Source organism: Saccopteryx leptura, chromosome 1, assembly GCF_036850995.1.
Source record: "Saccopteryx leptura isolate mSacLep1 chromosome 1, mSacLep1_pri_phased_curated, whole genome shotgun sequence".
Lineage (NCBI taxonomy): Eukaryota > Metazoa > Chordata > Mammalia > Chiroptera > Emballonuridae > Saccopteryx > Saccopteryx leptura.
Genome location: NC_089503.1, coordinates 74275028 through 74294451, shown reverse-complemented (window position 1 = coordinate 74294451; position 19424 = coordinate 74275028). Strand labels below are relative to the sequence as shown.

The following is a 19424-nucleotide window of genomic DNA, read 5'->3' as shown; positions in this document are numbered from 1 at the left end:
ACCAATAAGTTTAAATAGAATACCCTTGTTTTGTCTCACAGATATTGGAATATTGTTTGTACACAAACTCCTCTATGATTTTTACTTTGCTGTAGAATAAAAACATATAGGCCAAAATTATTTTAAACTCACAACTGTAATTTATAGGGAACTAATAAAATATCATCTCTGGCTAAATTCATAAATATAGAGAAGAAATGTATACCTTTTAAAAAAAAAAGCTAAAGAGTATGATGAGAAATGAGTAAATTAACACACTCTGGTTCTGACTTATTTTTATGGCACTATAACCTCAAAAACAGGACAGCCTATCAGGACAGGCTTTTACAATCCTCATTATAGTCAATGAATGAACTGTGAAAGGTGAATTGGACCCACTATAATCTTACATTTCTTACATAATATTTATAATCATGCATTACATGAGATCAAGCTAGTGTTAACAAAAGAAGCAATTTAAATTGCTCTTCCTTGGATAACGGGTGCTTGACAAACAGAGCCTCCTGTCCCATTCGCAACACGCCCATGCATCTCCTCAAGTGCCAGTGAGACACACACTCTCATATCAGTGATATAATAAACCCTCCAAAACAGAGGGAGAAAATGAGGCAAACAAACCCACTTCATTTCAACTTGTCAGCTTTAAATAAAATCTTCTGCAGCTGAAAATGAGAATCTTGAGGGAAGATAATGTGTGAAGTAACAAAAATTCAACACTGAGACAAAACATACTGCATTATTATTTTTCTCTTGATCTGCTGCAGAAGTTTCTGAAATTTCACCATAGAAAACTTAGTGAAATACCGTCTTGTCAAGGAGAACTTAGAGGAAGAAATTGTTTGTTTATTTGTTTGCTTTTCTCCTCTTCCACCCACTGAGGCCTGTAGAAATATCTCAAGTTGTCTCATACCCCTATGATATCTTAATGAGTAATCTATGACTTTGAAACAACTCTCAGTATCATAGTCAATATAGAAGAGTACACTGAAATAAATGAAATGATTTGAGCGTTTATGTCAACTAAGTATTTACATAACAATTCTCCTGGCTCTGATTTTATATGCAAAATATTGAAGCATGCTCTTCACTGAAAAAATGAAGTATCATATAAAGGACAAAAATTCTTTTGAAGTATGACACAAAAGAATTAATGTCTGATAAATAGAAATATCTGAATATCGATAAAGTAAACAATGACTGTCAATGTAAGTCATTTCCTGCACCCTTTCCTCAATGCCCACCCCCACCCCAACCCAGCTTATCACCAAACACTCCAACAAAGCATTCAGGGACTCCATTCTGTTCTTCCACTCAACCCTTTTCATATTCCTTCTCTTCCCTCATTTTTTCTCCTCAATTGTTAAATTTGTCCTTGACTTTTTTTTATCACTCCTGAAAGAGCACTTATACCTCTTCAAAGAAAAAGCAGCACCACTGGACCCCAGCCTTTACATAGCCCAAGTGGTGCAAATTCCAGTAGGAAAGAGGATGCAAAAAATCACAGTCTTTTTTTCTGAATGTCCTAAGATGTGAACAAATTTAATACAAACATTACTTCATGTTTTTGGTTTCCAACATTGTGCCCCATGTATTTTTCTAATAACCTTAGAATACTTTTCCTTATTTGTTTTACTTGGACCATTATAACATAAACTCTGATTTCAACTCTTTATTTTAAAATTCCTAGATTACTTTCTGTGATCAGTGCCCAGAATGATAGTAATGTTGAGAAGTTTGCTCCCTGATGCTATCCTTGATGACACATTCTTTTTTTTAATTTTTTTTTAATTTATTTATTTTAGAGTGGTGGGGAGGGAGAGGGGAGAGAGAGAGAGAGAGAGAGAGAGAGAGAGAGAGAAGGGGGAGGAGCTGGAAGCATCAACTCCCATATGTGCCTTGACCAGGCAAGCCAGGGTTTTGAACCAGCAACCTCAGTGTTTCCAGGTTGACGCTTTATCCACTGTGCCACCACAGGTCAGGCTTGATGACACATTCTTAAGATGTTCTTTCACCCTGCCTGGCTGGCTCAACTAGAGCATTGGCCCAGTAAGTGGAAGTCCCAGGTTCGATTCCCAGTCAGGGCACATGGGAGAACGGACCATCTGCTTCGCTCCCCCTTCCCCCATCTCTCTCTCTCTCTCTTCCCCTCCTGCAGCCATGGCCCCGGGCACTGAGGATGACTCCATGGCTTTGACTCAGGCACTAAAGTAGCTCCATTGCCTAGCACTGTAGCAGTAGTCCCAGCTGTGCAGAGCATTCCAGGGTTGGGGACTTGCCAGGTGGATGCCGGTCAGGGTGCACACAGGAGTCATTCTCTGCCTCCCCACCTCTCGATTAAAAAAAAAATGTTCTTTTATCTACACATGTGTATATTTTGAATGTATTAAAAAAATAGCATGGGATAGAAAAGAATGTATGGGCTATGAACTACAAAGACTTTAGTTTGAGCCTCTAACAAATAAATATTTATTAGAATATCCATAATCAGCAAGGACTTTTAACAGCACTATAATTCACTGTAAAATGTGTGGTTTTTTTAAAGAAAAAAGAGTATCATGTTATATAATGATTAATTTAATAAAATATGTTTTAGAAATATTTTTATTCTTATGACCATTATAATAATTATTGTAAAGAAAAATATATATCTAAAGTTAACTTGACATAGGAATAAAATGCTCAGTAAATAGTGTGAATGGAGATCCTCTGCTTCCAGACATACACTGTATTTTGCCACCAGTCAAATTCTGCCAAAGCCATTAGGTTATTCTCTGCAGTTGAAGGTAAGTGGGGTTGGTGCCTTCTAGCACTCTTAGATCCAAAGTTTCCATTGTGTTTTACATTTTTTATTCTAACAAGCTGCTATCTCAATAAAAATGCAGAACCATGGTGTGGCCTAAAGGAGCCATTCAATGACTACTTTTACAAAAGGAAAGCCAGCAGAATTATTTGTTTAGGAAATGTCTGTTCTAAGCTGAGGTGTTTTCTGTTTCCCCACAGTGATGGCTGGGCTGACAGGTATGATGTGACAGATGGTTATCAGCGAGAAGCTGTTGGTGGGATCACAATCAAGCTCCAATCCCCCGATGTCAAGTGGTTTGATGATTATTATCTGAAACTCCGGCCAGAAACAAACCTCCGAAACCCTTGGTTTCAAGAATTTTGGCAGCATCGTTTTCAGTGTCGGCTGGAAGGGTTTGCACAGGAGAACAGCAAATATAACAAGACCTGCAATAGTAAGCAGATTTACTATTTCCTTTAAAGTGGATACAGCTGAGGTGCCAGTCTAAGTAAACTGTATCATGGGGATGAGGGCTGTAATCTGACAGGAAGGCCCTTACATAGACTAAGTGGGTATGGCTGCTAACAGTGAAAAACAGGTTTTATTCTCATTAAGAAAAATCTATCAGGTCCTGGCCAGTTAACATGGCAGTAGAGCATCGACCTGGCATGTGAAAGTCCCGGGTTTGATCCCCAGTCAGGGCACATAGGAGAGGTGACCATCTGCTTCTTCCCCCCTCTCCCTCCCCTTTTTCTTTCTCTCTCTTTCTCTCTCTCTCTTCCCCTCCCACAGCCATGGCTCAATTGATTTGAGCACATAAGCCAGGTGCTGAGGATGCCTCAGTAGAGCCTCTGCCTCAGGTGCTAAAAATAGCTCAGTTGCCAGCAGCCCTAGATAGGTAAAGTATCTGCCTGAGATGGGGGTTGCTGGGTGGATCCTGGTCAAGGCACATGCGGGAGTCTGTTTCTGTATCTCCCCTCCTCTCACTTAAAAAAAAAGAAAAGAAAAACATATCAGAGCTATGTGCACTCTACAGAGATTTTAAATGATCAGATTATATTTATTTCATTCAAGAAATTGGCATGATGCTAGAAGGGTAATGTGAGTGGCTGAGCAGAACTGTTCTTGTTGTCCTTGGGGGCAACTACATACTGCTCTTTGATTATCTGTAGTAGTTAGCACACACTGCAAGGCATACAGGGAGGTTTTGATCTATTGTATATCTGAAGAATGACTAAGTGAATGCTGAAGGACAGAGCTGATTTTTACTTGAACCAATAAACCATAAAAGAGTAGCAGGGAAGTGCTATGTAAAATTATAATGTTTGAATATATATAAGCTAAACAGAGCCATTCATTCAGTCATTCAACAAATACTTGTGCCATATATTGCATTAGTTGTAATGGCATCAAGATGAGGGAAACCAGTTCCTGCCTTCAAGGGTTTTGGTGTATGTTAAGGGAGATAGTTATGCCAACAAAAATTGCAGTGCTGTAAGGGTTAAACAAAAGATTTGATTATTGCTGTTTTTAGCACATCCAAGAGGAATTCTTGACGCTAATAGCCAGGTAGAAATAATATTGATGTATATGTCAGTGCCTGGAAAGGTTAAGGTTTGTTAAAATTGATAAGGGACTTGTTGGTAGTGATTTATCCCACATCGAGTGGTAAGAAACCCACAGGGATTTGCCCCCATGGCCACGTCCCTTTACTTCGGCCTGCTGCCCCAGGTTCTGTCCACGCATGGGAGACACACTCGTTCCCTTTTACAGTAAAGCTGGTGTGAGTTGGGTCTCTGTGAGCAGCAAGTAAGAAATCTTTGACTAATCAAAACTAAATTGCTGAATTCTCGATGCCTGGGAAACTAAAAACAGAATGGAGCCGCCTTCTCCTGGTTTTGGGGTCTTCTTTGCTTGAGTGCAGGATGCTGGACCAGATGACATATTCAGGTCTTTCTAATCCTTGTCATTGCCATGGTGTTGATCTTAAATGGAATTTTCCGAGGTTCAGAGTGGCTTTTGCCTATGCCCATTTGAGTGCTGAGATCACAAGGATTAGGTTGTTGTTGGTGGTGGTGGTGTCCGAGTCTCTTTAATCAGCGAGGTGGCCTTTCTATTACTGACAGCATTAAAAAAACAGTTTTTCTTGTTGCCAAAATGTCCCTCATCTGCAACATGGAGCATCACCGGAGCATAGGAAGAATTCAGGAACATTTCTACATCTGTGCCTCTTGTGAAGTTGTGGGAGCGGCCCACAGAGTAAATGGCAGTGCTTTCCGGTCCTGGAGTAAGGAGCGGATTCTGGGCAGAGAAGTCACACCAGGGTGTTCATGTGAAAGACAGAGCACTACAGCAACAGGTGCCAAGGGAGGATTTTATAGAACGTTTCCATAGAAATGTTTCCATGGAAATCAATTAAAGAGTTTTACACGACTATATCTAAATAAGACTTCCAACAGGGAGGAAAAAATGGGCGAGAGAAACAAAGAACTATTTCAAGTAGAGAACACTTCTAACAAAAAGGAGTGGGACAAGAAGAACATTGGTACAAAAGAGCGTGAAGACCAACTGGAAAAACTCTCCCAGTCACAATGTTTAGGGGTTGTCACTAACTCTTTGGTAAAGAGGAACTAGAGAAAAAGATCAGATATACTAGTTACCCTTTATAACTTTCCAATGTAGCTATATATAGTAATTTTTACATAATTATAGAATGGGAACACAGAGAGGCAGAAGCTCCAGAAATCTCAACAGAGAAATGGGCCATCTATGTATGACTATGGAATACAATAATAGATACTCAAATATTTGCTAATCTCTACTTTTGACCTTATTTTATTATTTACTCAAATGTCCTCTTAGCATCTCAATCCCCAACTTCAAAAAGGTAGTTTATTCATATCTGTAACACTACTGCATATACCACTTCCCTAATACCAGGAGTCGGCAAAAGTGAGTTTACAGTTGTTCATATAAGAAGTAACACAATGAATAATAATACAAGAATATACTGTTTCATGGACACACAACTGTAGCCCTACTTTTGCCCACCCTGTATAATGTTCTTAAATCCTTTCATCAGGCAGTGTGTGTAAGACAACTATTTTTGAGTTGTAATGGTAAAAAATATTAATTTACAATTCATTTGAGATGAGAAAGCTTCATCTTATTCACTGTCTATAGTAACTTCAACTTAATAGATAGTTCAGTAAGCAAAATGAGTTAACACAAAGAAGAGAAATACCCATAGCTTCTTAGGAATTTCTTGGAAGACAAACTGTAAATGCTAAGAGAGGCATCTAAATCTAGTAGTCTAGAACTATCAGTGGCATTATAAGTTTGAGTCCCAGATAAGATAATTTGTTCATTATTGAGATTTGAATGAGAGGAGATGTAAAGGAGAAAGGAAGAAATTAATATAGAGGGAGAAAAGAAAGAGAGAGAGAGAGAAAAAAGAGGGAACCACTAAAAGAAGAAAAAGGAAAAAAGAGGAAAGAGAGAGAGAGAGAGAGAGTTAAGGGTTTTGGAGTGCAACCCTCATAGAGAGAAAGGAAGAGGAAAGAAAAGATAATGGGAGATGTAACACTTATGGGTAGTGTAGTTCAAGGAGAGGAGAGAGTAAGACCAGCAGAGAGTTAAACGACCAAATTGGAGGAGGAAAAAAAAAATCAAGAATGAAGATAAGAGAAACAAACGAACAAATATAATAAAATGGGATAGGTTATAAAGTCTGCGGATTATTCTTGATTTTGAGAGGTTATCTTCTTGCTTTTTCTTTTCTCTCCCTCTTCCTGGTCGGTGACTCTGTACCCCGGATTCTGTCCCTTTGGCATGCTTAGGTAGAGGTTTGCAGTTGATAAGTCTCTATGGTGATGTCATGTATTGTACTTTAGTCTCGTTGGCAGTCGAGGCTCATTAGCATTTATAGGCTCTGCCAGTGAGAGAGTCCGTGTTCCTGGAGCCTCTCTCCTAGTCTTTCCTTCCTCAATTAGTAGCCTGATAACCCAGCTATGGGGTTGCTGCTGCCTCTGCCTGGATAGTAAGAGGCTCAAAGAGCTGGCAACTCCCCACTCTATTCCCACTCAGCACAGAGCTCTGGGTAAGGCTTAGTCAGTCATAGCTGGTAGCATAATCAGGTGGGGCTTCCGCCCACTCAAAGACCTCTGACTCTGCCACTCTGTCCAGTAACACGGGCGGGCGCCCACTCCCGGGGGGCTTGGAGGAAACTCTCTCTCACTATCTGTGCGTGCAGACCAGGATATCAGGCCAGCAGTCTCACCCTCTGAGTGAAACCCCCCGCCCACACGGAAAAGTTCCAGCGTTGGAATTGGCTCTCGCTCCCTCCCCGTGCGTGGCTTTTTCAGGGTGCTGGGGCGGCCCGGAGATTCTGCTTTCGGCCCACACAAAGGCCTCTGACTCTGCCTCTCTGTGGGATAACACGGGCACCCACTCCCGGGGCTTTGGAAGGAATCTCTCGCCCACTATCTGCACGCGCCGACCAGGGGATCGGGGAAAATGGCTGCCCCACTTGTCTTTCTTTGTCTGGGTTTGGTGTGAGTCTTAGCTTGTATTGACTGGGTTGCCACAGGCACAGTTTTTCCTCAGCTTGGATCTCCATGCCACAGCCTGGTTTGGCCATTTGTGCCGCGGCCTGGATATTCACCCCCTTTGCCCGCCTTAGTTTCTATATTCTCAGTTCCCAGTGAAAGCAGCCCTATTTAGGTTAGTGAGGAAGGTGGAGCATTTCTTACTCCCTATTTCCTTCAGGGTTTGATTATATATTTAGCCAATTTTTCGCTCGACCATACCTTTGGGTGTATTGCGAAACATCTGGAGGCTCCAAGGATAGGTTTTTCTGTTTCTCGTTGAAGATCTTGTTGAGTTTTGGGGGAGATTTATCAGTATCGCTTCCTACCGTGCCATTACTCTGACGTCATCTCTCTCAGTGGCATTATAAAGAATGAAGTGTTAAAAAGTAGAGTGATCAGAAACTTTTAAGAAAACTTCTAATCTTGAATAAGTAACAAATCCACCCTGGAAATAGACCAACTCCTAGAAATTACTTCTGAATAGATTACATATATGTGATTTTTTTTATCTGAATGGAAAACCAATATGACTAACAATAATAGCACAATGTTAATGGCAAAGTCATGAAAACTACCTTAGTATAATTTTTCAAGTATAATTTATTTTTCTTTAGAATGACTTATTCATGATTTATAATAACACTTTGTTGATAGTCTTTCATATAGCCTCTTCCAATTTCCCACTAAAGTATTGATAAATACATCAAAAACAAAAGCAACCAAAACTCATATAACAAAATCAATTAAAAATGACAGCCATCAAAATACTAACACCTGGAAGACTTACACTGAATAACCATAAGACCTAGGAAGTATGAATAAAGTTTGATATAGTCTCATTTCACAGCATGTGTGCATGTGAACACACACACACACACAAACACACACACATACAAAAATACCCCAATATGTAAAAAATGTTAAGTGTGGAAAAGGAAATCTAAAGAGACAAAACTACTGTATGAGGATGAGTAAGTTTTTACTCAGGAAAAAAAGTAATGAGTATATGAGAATGGGACTATTGGGTGGGTTTGATTAAATAAAAAATTTTAAATTCCTTGTTTTAAGAAATATAATAAAGATAAAGGGAAAAAAAGAAAAGATGACTTATATGATGATCTAAATATTGATTTTCTTACAATAAAAACTCATGTAACATTATAATATAAATATTTTAAAAGAAATAAATATACAGTGGTATATTGGCAGAGACTTCTTAGAAAATTAGAAATGAGTAATAAACATAAGAAAAAAAATCCCTCTCTTTTTATCTTTCTATAATTTTCAAACATTCTAAAATGTTGATGTTATTTTTATTCAAAAAAAGCATTTCAAATAATCATTTTATGACCCACCCACACCTCCCTGCACACCTTTCTTTTTAAGTGAGGTGTGAGAGAGGAAGAGAGAGAGATGAGAAGGTTAGTTGTGTCACTTTAGTTGTTTTTATTGATTGCTTCTCATATATGCCTTGATTGGGGGCTCAAGCTGAGCCAGTGGCCCCCTGCTCAAGCTAGAAACCTTGGGATTCAAGCCAGCAACCTTTGGGCTCAAGCCACTGACCATAGGGATCATGTTGATGATTCCATGCTCAAGACGGCAACCCCACACTCAAGCTGACTAACCTTCCCTCAAGCCATATGAGCACATGCTCAAGCTGGCAACCTTGGGGTTTCAAACCTGAAACTTTTCACTTCTGGGTAGTGTGTGTGTGTGCGCGCACGCACACGTGCGTGTGTTATAGAATAATACATATATATTTATATATAAGAGCATAAAATACACAAATCTTAAGTGTACTGCTTGGTAAGTTTTGCATATATACATCTTTGTGTATAACACCCAAAACAAAAATATCACAATTCATTATGCTCTAATCCCAATCAACACATGCTCCATTAATATGAATATTAATATGAATTATTTCAGTGTCCGTTAGTATTGGCACACTTTGTGTATTATAAAAATAAAATCTCTTGCTTGACCAGGTGGTGGCGCAGTGGATAGAGCATCGGACTGGGATGTGGAGGACCCAGGTTCGAGACCCTGAGGTCGCCAGCTTGAGTGCAGGCTCGTCTGGTTTGAGCAAAAGCTCACCAGCTTGGACCCAAGGTTGCTGGCTCGAGCAAGGGGTTACTCAGTCTGCTGAAGGCCCGCAGTCAAGGCACATATGAGAAAGCAATCAATAAACAACTAAGGTGTCACAAAGAAAAACTGATGAATGATGCTTCTCATCTCTCTTCGTTTCTGTCTGTCTATCTCTCTCTCTGTCCCTATAAAAAAATTTTTTTGAGATTATTTACTCTGTGTGTTTAGTCTGCTCCCTCAGATACTGTTGTGGGATTTATCCTGTTTCATGCAGCAGTAGTTTGTTCTTTTTCTTGCTATGTAGTGCTCCTTTGTATACATATCAGATTTCATCAATTTTCCTATAGATAGAAATTGGATTTTTTATAGTTTTAGGTATTATAAATAAAGCTTTTATGAACATACTTGCATGTATATTCTGGCAGACATATATTCTAATTCCTGTTAGATGTATACCTAGTAATGGAATTGCTAGGTCATAGGTTATGCATATGTTTAGATTTAATAGTTAATGCCAATCAATTTTCCAAAGTGGTTGAACTAATTTATACTTTACTGAAATGTATGACAGTTAAAGTTGCTCTGCACCCTTGCCAACATTTGGTATTGTTTTTATTTTAAACATTCAAGGAGTATGTGGTTTTATTATAATTCTGATTGGCATTTTTATTATATATTATGAAGTTTGATCTGTTTATATGTTTATTAGAAATTTGGGCATCTCTTTTGTAAAGTGTCTGTTCGAGTCTTTTGCACATTTCTTTGAGCTAATTACATTTTTAATTTTTATTTACTTTTTTTTTTTTTTGTATTTTTCTGAAGTTGGAAACAGGGAGGCAGTCAGACAGACTCCTTAATGCACTCGACCGGGATCCACCCGGCATGCCCACCAGGGGGCGATGCTCTGCCCACCTGGGGCATTGCTCTGCTACAACCAGAGCCATTCTAGCACCTGAGGCAGAGGCCACAGAGTCATCTTCAGTTCCCGGGCAAACTTTGCTCCAATGGAGCCTTGGCTGCGGGAGGGGAAGAGAGAAACAAGGAGAAAGGAGAGGGGGAGGTGTGGAGAAGCAGATGGGCGCCTCTCCTGTGTGCCCTGGCCGGGAATTGAACCCAGGACTCCTGCACGCCAGGCCAATGCTCTACCACTGAGCTAACCAGCCAGAGCCTTTAATTATGTTTTTAAGAGCTCCTCAGGTGCTGTGGATATGAGTCTTTTGTTAGATATATGTATCATGAAAATTGCCCAGTTAAAGCACAGCTTATTACTATTTCCTGTTTCTCTTTCTCTGCTATTTGTTTTCTAAGTGTCCAATTTGTTCTTTAATTCTTTATCCCTTTTTATTTTCTGCCTTCTTTTGGATTAATCAGAAGTTTTTATTATTCTATTTTACCATCTGTCTCCACAATTTTGTTTTGTCTCTTAGTATAATTAATTTACAGAAAGTTTTCAATGAAAATTACTAAATGAATTATTAAGTTAATATAAACTATTTTAAGTTGGTTCTTGTTTATACTTAACAATTTGCACATATTTAAATTAATTTTCCCCCTCACACTTTTTTTGCTATTGCCATATAATTTACTTTTATGTGTGTTATAGCTAATACTACAGAGCTTTTTTGGGATATTTGCTAGTGAGGGTCACCAGTGTCCAGGTTTCTTCATTACTTTCATCTGTGGGTCTTTCAGCCTGAAGAATTTCCATTAGTATTTCTTGTAATGTAGGTCTACTGCTAACAACTTCTATCAGCTTTTATTTTCCCAAGAATAACTTTATTTCACCTTTTGTTTTAAAAGATCTACCCACTGAGTATAGCATTCTATAATGGCAGGTTTTACTTTTTTTTAGTTTATTTTTTTAAACAAACAAAAACAGCATTCCATATTTATTTTCCTGGATTTTATGATTTCACTGAGAAGTTAGCCATGATTTGTAATGCTGTTTCCCTGATGGCAATATGTCTTTTGTCTTAGCTTTTAAGATTACATTTTTAAAAAGTTCTTGGTTGACTATGATGTGAATAGGAATCAATTCCCTTGTATATTTTTTTCTTAGGGTTTCCAGCGCTTTCTAAACCCGTGGATTTCACATCAGTTTTGAAAAATTCCCAGAAACTATTTCCTAAAACACTCCTTCTGCCACATTTCCCTGTCTGCTCCTTCTGGTACCCAATACATGTGAGCTTTTCTCTGGGCTCCCTTCCTACTTTCTTCTCTATGTTCTCAGTTTCACTCTTCTGTATTATTCCATCTTCAATTTTACTAACCATGTCTTCTCCTATGTCCAATCTGCTGTTAATCAAAATAAGAGGTAGTTAATTTCTAATATGGTGTTTCACAGTCCCAGAATGCCATTTTAATTCTTGTTATAGTTTTTAATTTTATGTTAAAGTTTTCCTCCATATCAATTTTTTAAAATTTTTACTCTGATTCCATATTGATCATAATAATTTTAAGGTCCTTTTTAACTAATTCTAACATCTGGATCTTTGGTCAGGCTACCTCTGTTGGGTGATTTATCTTAGTTATCAGTCACATTTTATGCTTCTTGACACATGTACAATTTGTGTTCTTTTATGCCAGACAATGAGCTGAAAATCACCATAAAGATTGAATTTTACATTATTTTTCCCCCCAGTGATAGTTTCCCTTTTCCAGATTCAAAGAAATTGAGATCAGGTAAGTTGTAGCATAAGAAAGCAGCAGTCAACCTCTGGTTAAAATGTCTTAAAGGGACAGTTAGCTTGGATTTTTGATAGAGAGTCTAGCTATTACCTTCCTGCCCTGGATGCGGGACTCAGTAAGATTTTTACTATTTTTGAGCTTTGCTCTCCAGCCTTCTGCATCCTAATGTTTCTAAATTTGGTATGTATCTTGAGGAAAAAACTAATTGAAGTTTGAGCAGTTCCCATTCTTTTAGGAGATCTTTTATTCCAAATAATGTGAAACAACGGGAGGTTTCGGTCTTTCCTTTCAAAATCCGCGGAGCCTCTCATACAGCCTCCAGACTGAATGATGAGGAAAAGTAGCTATCGTGCATTTCAGGTTTCTGGAGTTTACAAATGGACGTACCAGATCTTTTCAATATCCAGAGGTTGTTCTGATCTCTCTTTTCTCCAGCAGTCTCAGATGCTAGGTGGAATTACACCTTCCCCTTCCACAGCAACAAATTTATGTCCTTTCCCAGAACCTCAGAATGTGACTATTTAGAAATAGCATCATTAGCGCTGGCTGGTTTACTCAATGATAGAGTGTCAGCCTGACATGTGGATATTCCAGGTTTGATTCCCAGTCAGGGCACACAGGAGAAGCGACCACCTATTTCTCAATTCCTCCCCCTTCACCTTCTCTCTCTCTCTTCCCCTTCCACATCCATGGCTCAGTTAGTTCAAGAAAGTTGGCCCCTGGCACTGAGGAATGTCTGAACCTCTGTCTCAGGCACTAAAATAGCTCCATTGTGGAGCAAGGGCTCAGTGGCCTCAGATGGGCAGAGCATGGCCTGGTGGGGGGCTTGCCAGGTGGATCCCAGTAGGGCACATGCAATAATCTGTCTCTCTGCCTCCCCATCCCTCTCATAATAAAAAAAAAGAGTCTGATTTCAGTAAGTTTTATAAAAATTGCACAGTTATGTTACTTAAATTATAAGTTAAATTAATAATAATAATAAAATATTAAGAATATAATTTAATTTTTCTAATTTTCATTTAATTACCTAGTATTCAAAGCTACAGATAATATAATTAATACTGTTTTCTAATAATTGTATGATAGGCTATTTTTGAACTAATTTAAGAACTCATTTCTTTTACAATTATTCTCTGTCACCCACTGGCATTCAGTTGCTCTATCCTTTCTATGAATTCTACTTGTCTGTCACCTCTGTTAACTTCCAGAGGTGTCATTTATGACATTAACACACAAAAATTCTCACCTGGATGTCCTGAAGGCACCTAAAATTTTTGTGTCTAAAACAAACCTCATTATAACTTCTATAACCACAGCCTCCAACTTTGGGTTCCTCCTTTTTGAATCTCCACTTTAAGCAAATGAATCACTCCTCTACCCTGTCTCCTAAGATGTAAGGTATAAATGATCTTCATCTATTCCCCTTCTCTTGTCCTCTCATTAAACTGGTGACCCAATGCTGTGAATCCTACTGTTTGAACAACTTTCACATCTGTTCTTCCTTTTCTGTACTGCCTGAATTCAAACATTTATGCTACTACTGAAGTTTAATTCTTCATTATCTCTCACCTCAAGTATCAGAACAATACCCTCTTTAATCTTCTTTTTGATACCAGCTTCTTTCTCCTCCATTTTATGCTGAAAATTGTCCTAAAGGTATTCATCTGAAGAGTGAATCTCATCATGTTACTTCCATTCTTAAAGATCTTCCTTGGTTCTCTTGTGTCTACAGAAAGGAATTCCAACTTCTTTGCTCCAGTCAAAACTCCTTACATTCTCCATTTGCATTACATCTTTTGTTCCTACACTCCTGAAATCTGCGCTCCAGCCAAGTTGCAGGCTGTGCTTTTTCATTAAGAGTGCTGTGGCCACTTCCCTGTACTTCTGCACATGCTCAGTCTTGCTCAATGAAAGGCCTACCTCCAGATATTTGTCAGTCCTACTGAGCTACATTCTCATGCCTTCTATTCATTCCTGTTTCCTGCTCTCAAAGAAACTCTGTTTCCCTAACACTGCACTTCCAGTGTCTTTTGTCTTTTTTGTCACATACCAATTCAGATATTGAACACAGACCCTCCACTTCCTTTATTGTTATGCCAACAAGTAAGCACTCACATAGGTATTTGTGCATGTGCCAAACTTCTGTCAGTAAACTGAGGATGAGATGAATGAGTTTGGAGCAACATAAAAGCACTTTGGCCGTGAGGGCATTTCCGGGGTGCTAGTATTGTTCTAATTCTTAAGCTAGTTGTGGTTTTAAGATCTGTTTATTTTGAGAAAAAATAACGTATGTAGGTTTTACACTCTTCTGTGTTAATATTTTCATTTAGTTAGAATTTACCTAAACAACCATGCCCACTTCAAATAAAAGTCCTTTGGCCACTATACCCATTCTAGCGTTTCTTCTGATCTAAACTTTCCCACAGGGCTGTCCCCGCACACTCCCTTTCCCCTGCCCGCTTTCCCCTGCCCACGGAGCTTGTCCCTCCTCCTTTCTTCCCCTGGAACTCTTACCTCTTTCTTCTGAATATTTCTACAAACAAACAAACAAACAAACAAAAGCCTCTCCTTTTCATATATAAGTCTATTTTGCTATTTCTGTATTTTCTTGTCTTTCTCAAAATTCTACCCATGGAGGGTGGATGCTCACCTTTACAGCCCAAAGCTACTGCTAGAGTGACTGTGCCACAGAGAAGGCAGTTTATTCTGGAGGAGAAATGATGCCATCCCCACAGGGGATAAAACAGCTGCAGCAATATTACTCTTTTCTGCATTACACTAACATATAAACATCTGCGTGTTATACTAGTATATAAACATTTTATGTTCATCTTTCTCCATTAAATTATTAATTTCTCAAGGAGAGGAGCTGTATTACTCATCCCTGTTTTCCAAATACCTAGCACCTTGCCTTGTACAGAGCAAGTATTTGATAAATATTGTTAAATAAATGTGACTTTACTTCTCTTAGACCTAGGTAGTGTTACAATGGTAAGAGGACCTAGAGCAGTGGTTTCCAGTCTGTGGGCTTGTACATCCCAGAGGTTCCTGTTGATTTGTTGACAGGGTCTAGAATTCATATATGGTTGAAAATTGTCAGTAAACTAAACTATACAGGTGTTCACACAGCGATACACACAAGTGCCTTATTTTTATGCACAAGCTGTTGCAGTTAACAAATTGTAAATTAACATTTTAAATTACTAAAATTGTAGTAGTGTATGGCCACTATTGTGTTTTATATGTCAAAAGATACTGAAAGTACAAATAATATTTATGGAATGTGTGTAATTATTCAACACAAAAGGGATTCCCTATATTAGAAAAGTTGGTTCCACTAGCTTGGAAAAGTGTCCATATTTTTTCTCATGAATATGTCTGATGAAGACTTGAGGTGGATTAAAGGATACTACTACCTTATGCATCACAACTTTTTTCTGTGCTCTTGTTTGCATTTAAAATGAATATTGGTGGTATAGATATTATTCAAAACACTTCATCATCTCTAAAGCTGAAAACATGACTCAAAAATCCCAAACAATACATTGAAAAGAAAGCGTTGTCTGGGTAAGAGTAGCTGGATTATAATAAAAATATCACAAATTAAAATAAGTGCCACAGCTAACCCCTACACTAGAGATTCCTCATCCTTATATGATATTAATATTTCTGAGATTGCAGTTGGAAAAACAATTAATCCAGATTCCATGATTATCACATTCTGTATTCATTTTTTGGAGATTCATAATGTACATCAATATGTTGGAAAAAAATAGTCCTTCTGTAAAAATGTTTAAATGCCCTTCTTTAATCTAGCATCTTTTTTGCTGTTTTACTCTGAATTCATCCTTCTTATGTAACACTGATTAACAATATACTTCAGGAAAGACTACACTAGAATAATATTAGTACCATTCATTGAAGAAAATTTTTTATCACATTATCCTTTTGTATGCAGTAAAATCTGCTGAGCAAAAGCCCATTTCTGTCTTTTTTTTATAAATAAATTTTTATTTTAATGGGGTGACATCAATAAATCAGGGTACATATATTCAAAGAAAACATTTCCAGGTTATCTTGTCATTTAGTTCTGTTGCATACCCATCACCCAAAGAGAGATCGTCCTCCGTCACCCTCTATCCAGTTTTCTTTGTATCCCTCCCCCTCCCCCTCTCCCTCCTTCCCTCCCCCCACCTCCCGTAACCACCACACTCCTGTCCATGTCTCTTAGTCTTGTTTTTATGTCCCACCAATGTATGGGAATCCTGCAGTTCTTGTTTTTTTCTGATTCACTTATTTCACTCCGCATGTTATCAAGATTCCATCATTCTGCTGTAAGTGATCCGATGTCATCATTTCTTCTAGCTGAATAGTATACCATGGTGTATATGTGCCCCATATTCTTTATCCAGTCTTCTATTTTTTTTTACAGTGATTAAAAGCCTTGAACTGTGGTTGGGTTGCATTTTTCAGGGATTTGGCATGGTGATGGGGCCAACTTGGACTTGGTGAACATGTTAAGGACACTACTCTTTTATGGATTCTTGCTGTATTGGCCATTTCTGTCTTTATATCAGCCAAAGAATTAACTTAATTAGAATTTGATGTAACAGTTTTGGCTTAATACAATTCTTGGATTTGTTTATATTTTGATACTTTTCATTGCTGGGGAAATCTTTTTTTCTCCATCTTGGAGTCTGCTTTAAGGACTATCAAACATAGAGGTAGATAAAGCTCCCATACACTAACATATCAAATGTTTAAGAAACATAATCTGTCATATTTCTTCCTTGAATGCCAGATTTTAAGAAGTGGGATTAATTTTCCATTCAAGTAAGTGATAGCACATGTAATTTTCCCTGATGAATATCCACCAACAAAAAGTGGTCAACAAGATTCTCAGAGGAAGGCCCCTGCTTTAGAAGCTGCAAAGGTTCCAAACTCTTCAGACACTAGAATTGGAAATCAAGATATGTTCAATATATTTCAAATAATCTAAAGGGAAGTCAGACAAGCTTGCTGCCTCAGTCACTTGAGGCATACAGGTGCACTGTAAAAAGTGTTAGCTATAGACCCAGAAGATCTAGATAAAATAACTCAACCAATAGCCACTACTTAGCCTCTCTGAGTCTCACTTTTCTCATGTGTGAGATGGGGATGATTATTAAAAATAATAGCTAACTCACAAGACTCTAGTGAGGCTTCAAAATGTTGATGACCAAGAAGACACTTAAAGATCAGCTGGGAAAATGCCTGCCTCCAACAAAGATGAAGTAATAGAGCCTGGATTTACTCTCCAACTTGAGATATCAACAACAAAATATATAAAACACAGTTTTCAAGGCATTGGACATCAAGCAATGAATGACAATTATTCTTAACCCTTTGAGTAGTACAAACATTTGTGTATGTCCTCATGCCTCCTGACCATCTAGAGTATGATCATACAAAAATTTTTATTTTCAGTGTATGGTAACAGTTAAAAAAGAAAAATGAGGCCCTGGCCAGTTGGCTCAGTGGTAGAGCGTCGGCCTGGCGTCCAGAAGTCCCGGGTTCAATTCCCGGCCAGGGCACACAGGAGAAGCGCCCATCTACTTCTCCACCCCTCCAACTCTCCTTCCTCTCTGTCTCTCTCTTCCCCTCCTGCAGCCAAAGCTCCATTGGAGCAAAGTTGGCCTGGGCGCTGGGGATGGCTCCTTGTTGGCCTCTGCCCCAGGCGCTAGAGTGGCTCTGGTCGCAACAGAGCGACGCCCCGGAGGGGCAGAGCATCGCCCCCCGGTGGGCAGAGCATCACCCCCTGGTGGGCGTGCCGGGTGGATCCCAATCGGGCGCATGCGGGAGTCTGTCTGACTGTCTCTCCCCGTTTCCAGCTTCAGAAAAATACAAATAAATAAATAAATAAATAAGGCAAATGTATGCTCTTCTTGTTTTCATAAATTGGTTATCAAACATGATTTTAAGTAAATAAAACTGTAACTGAAACTAATTTCATTAAAAAAAAACACCTCACTATTCAAAGAGTTAAGAGACAAGAAATAAGTGATGTGTGCTCTCCAAGTTAAGATGGCATTGTGAGTTCAGAGAGACCAAGGAAGCTAGAATTTTCATAGCCCTAGAGCAAAGAAGTCAGAGCTGTGTGAAAAGAGAGCTCTGGAGATCTGCACAGGTTCCCTCTAAAGCAGTAATTTTCGACCAATGTTCTGCAAGAATTTTAAAACAAGCAGTACCTGAATATTTAGAAAGATACACTGATGACTTTTCCCTTAGATTGTAAAATTAAAATGAAAACAGCCAACACAACAATAAATCATCTGGTGTGAATGCCCTGTCTTGAATAATAAATATATAGTTCATATAATAGAGTCTCATCTTATTGGCCACATTGCATAATAAGGTTGGGTCTGATTGGTTAATTCTTGGTACCAGAAATCCTCATATACAAGTATAGACATCTAATTTTTTAAAATTCATTTTGGAGCAAAAAAAAGTAGGTAATTACTATTATTAATTTTTTTTGTAAATCAATCAAAATTATACCTATTTTTGTCAGATCAGAAAAAAATATAATTTTATTTTTTCTGATATGCCACAGAATTTTATTAATTAGTTTATGTTCCATGAGATGAAAAAGGCTGAAATATCACTGCTCTAGAGTATTCAGCTGAATGTTGCCATTTACCTTTAAAGCCTGGAAAAGAACTGTCTGCAGGATTGGAGAGACCCGTGCTCTTGGCACCCATATGAAACAAGGAATGGTGTCAATCCCTAACAGTCAGACTGAAAAAACTTATAGTGCAGAGGTTCAAACAACACTAAGGGAAATCTTATAGTCTTAACTGACTATATTAGAAAGGAAAACAAAATCTCAAGTAAATGTCTAAAGACACACCTTAAGAAATTTGGAAAATAGGAGAAAATAAAACCTGAGGTAATTAGAAGGTATAAAATAATAGATCAAAATGAAAATCAATAAAATATAAAATAGGACTGCAAAAGAGAAAATCAATGAAACTAAAGCCTAGTTCTTTTTAAAGATCAATAAAATTGAAAAAACAGATTGATCAGAAAAAGAGAGAAAACACAAAATACCAATATCAGGAATGAGAGGGATAGTATCACTGCCAAGTCCACAGATATGAAAAAGAAAATAAGAAAATATTTTTAAAACAACTTTATAAAATAAGTTGATCAACTTCAATGAAATTTCTTGAAATGTGCTGATGAATGAACAACCTGAATAGTCCTATATCTGTTAAAGAAATTAAATTTGTAGTTAC

General features: G+C 38.1%; 1 protein-coding gene across 5 annotated transcripts in view; it reads left to right on the top strand.

Moving 5' to 3' along the window:
- The window catches only part of GRM5 (glutamate metabotropic receptor 5), a 515185-nt gene that overhangs the window by 368167 nt on the left and 127594 nt on the right, over positions 1-19424 (top strand). For all 5 annotated transcript variants that reach the window (XM_066370471.1, XM_066370497.1, XM_066370481.1 and 2 more), the window contains one exon: positions 3001-3236. In XM_066370471.1, coding sequence (XP_066226568.1) covers positions 3001-3236 — 236 coding nt within the window. The remainder of the gene's footprint in view (positions 1-3000; positions 3237-19424) is intronic.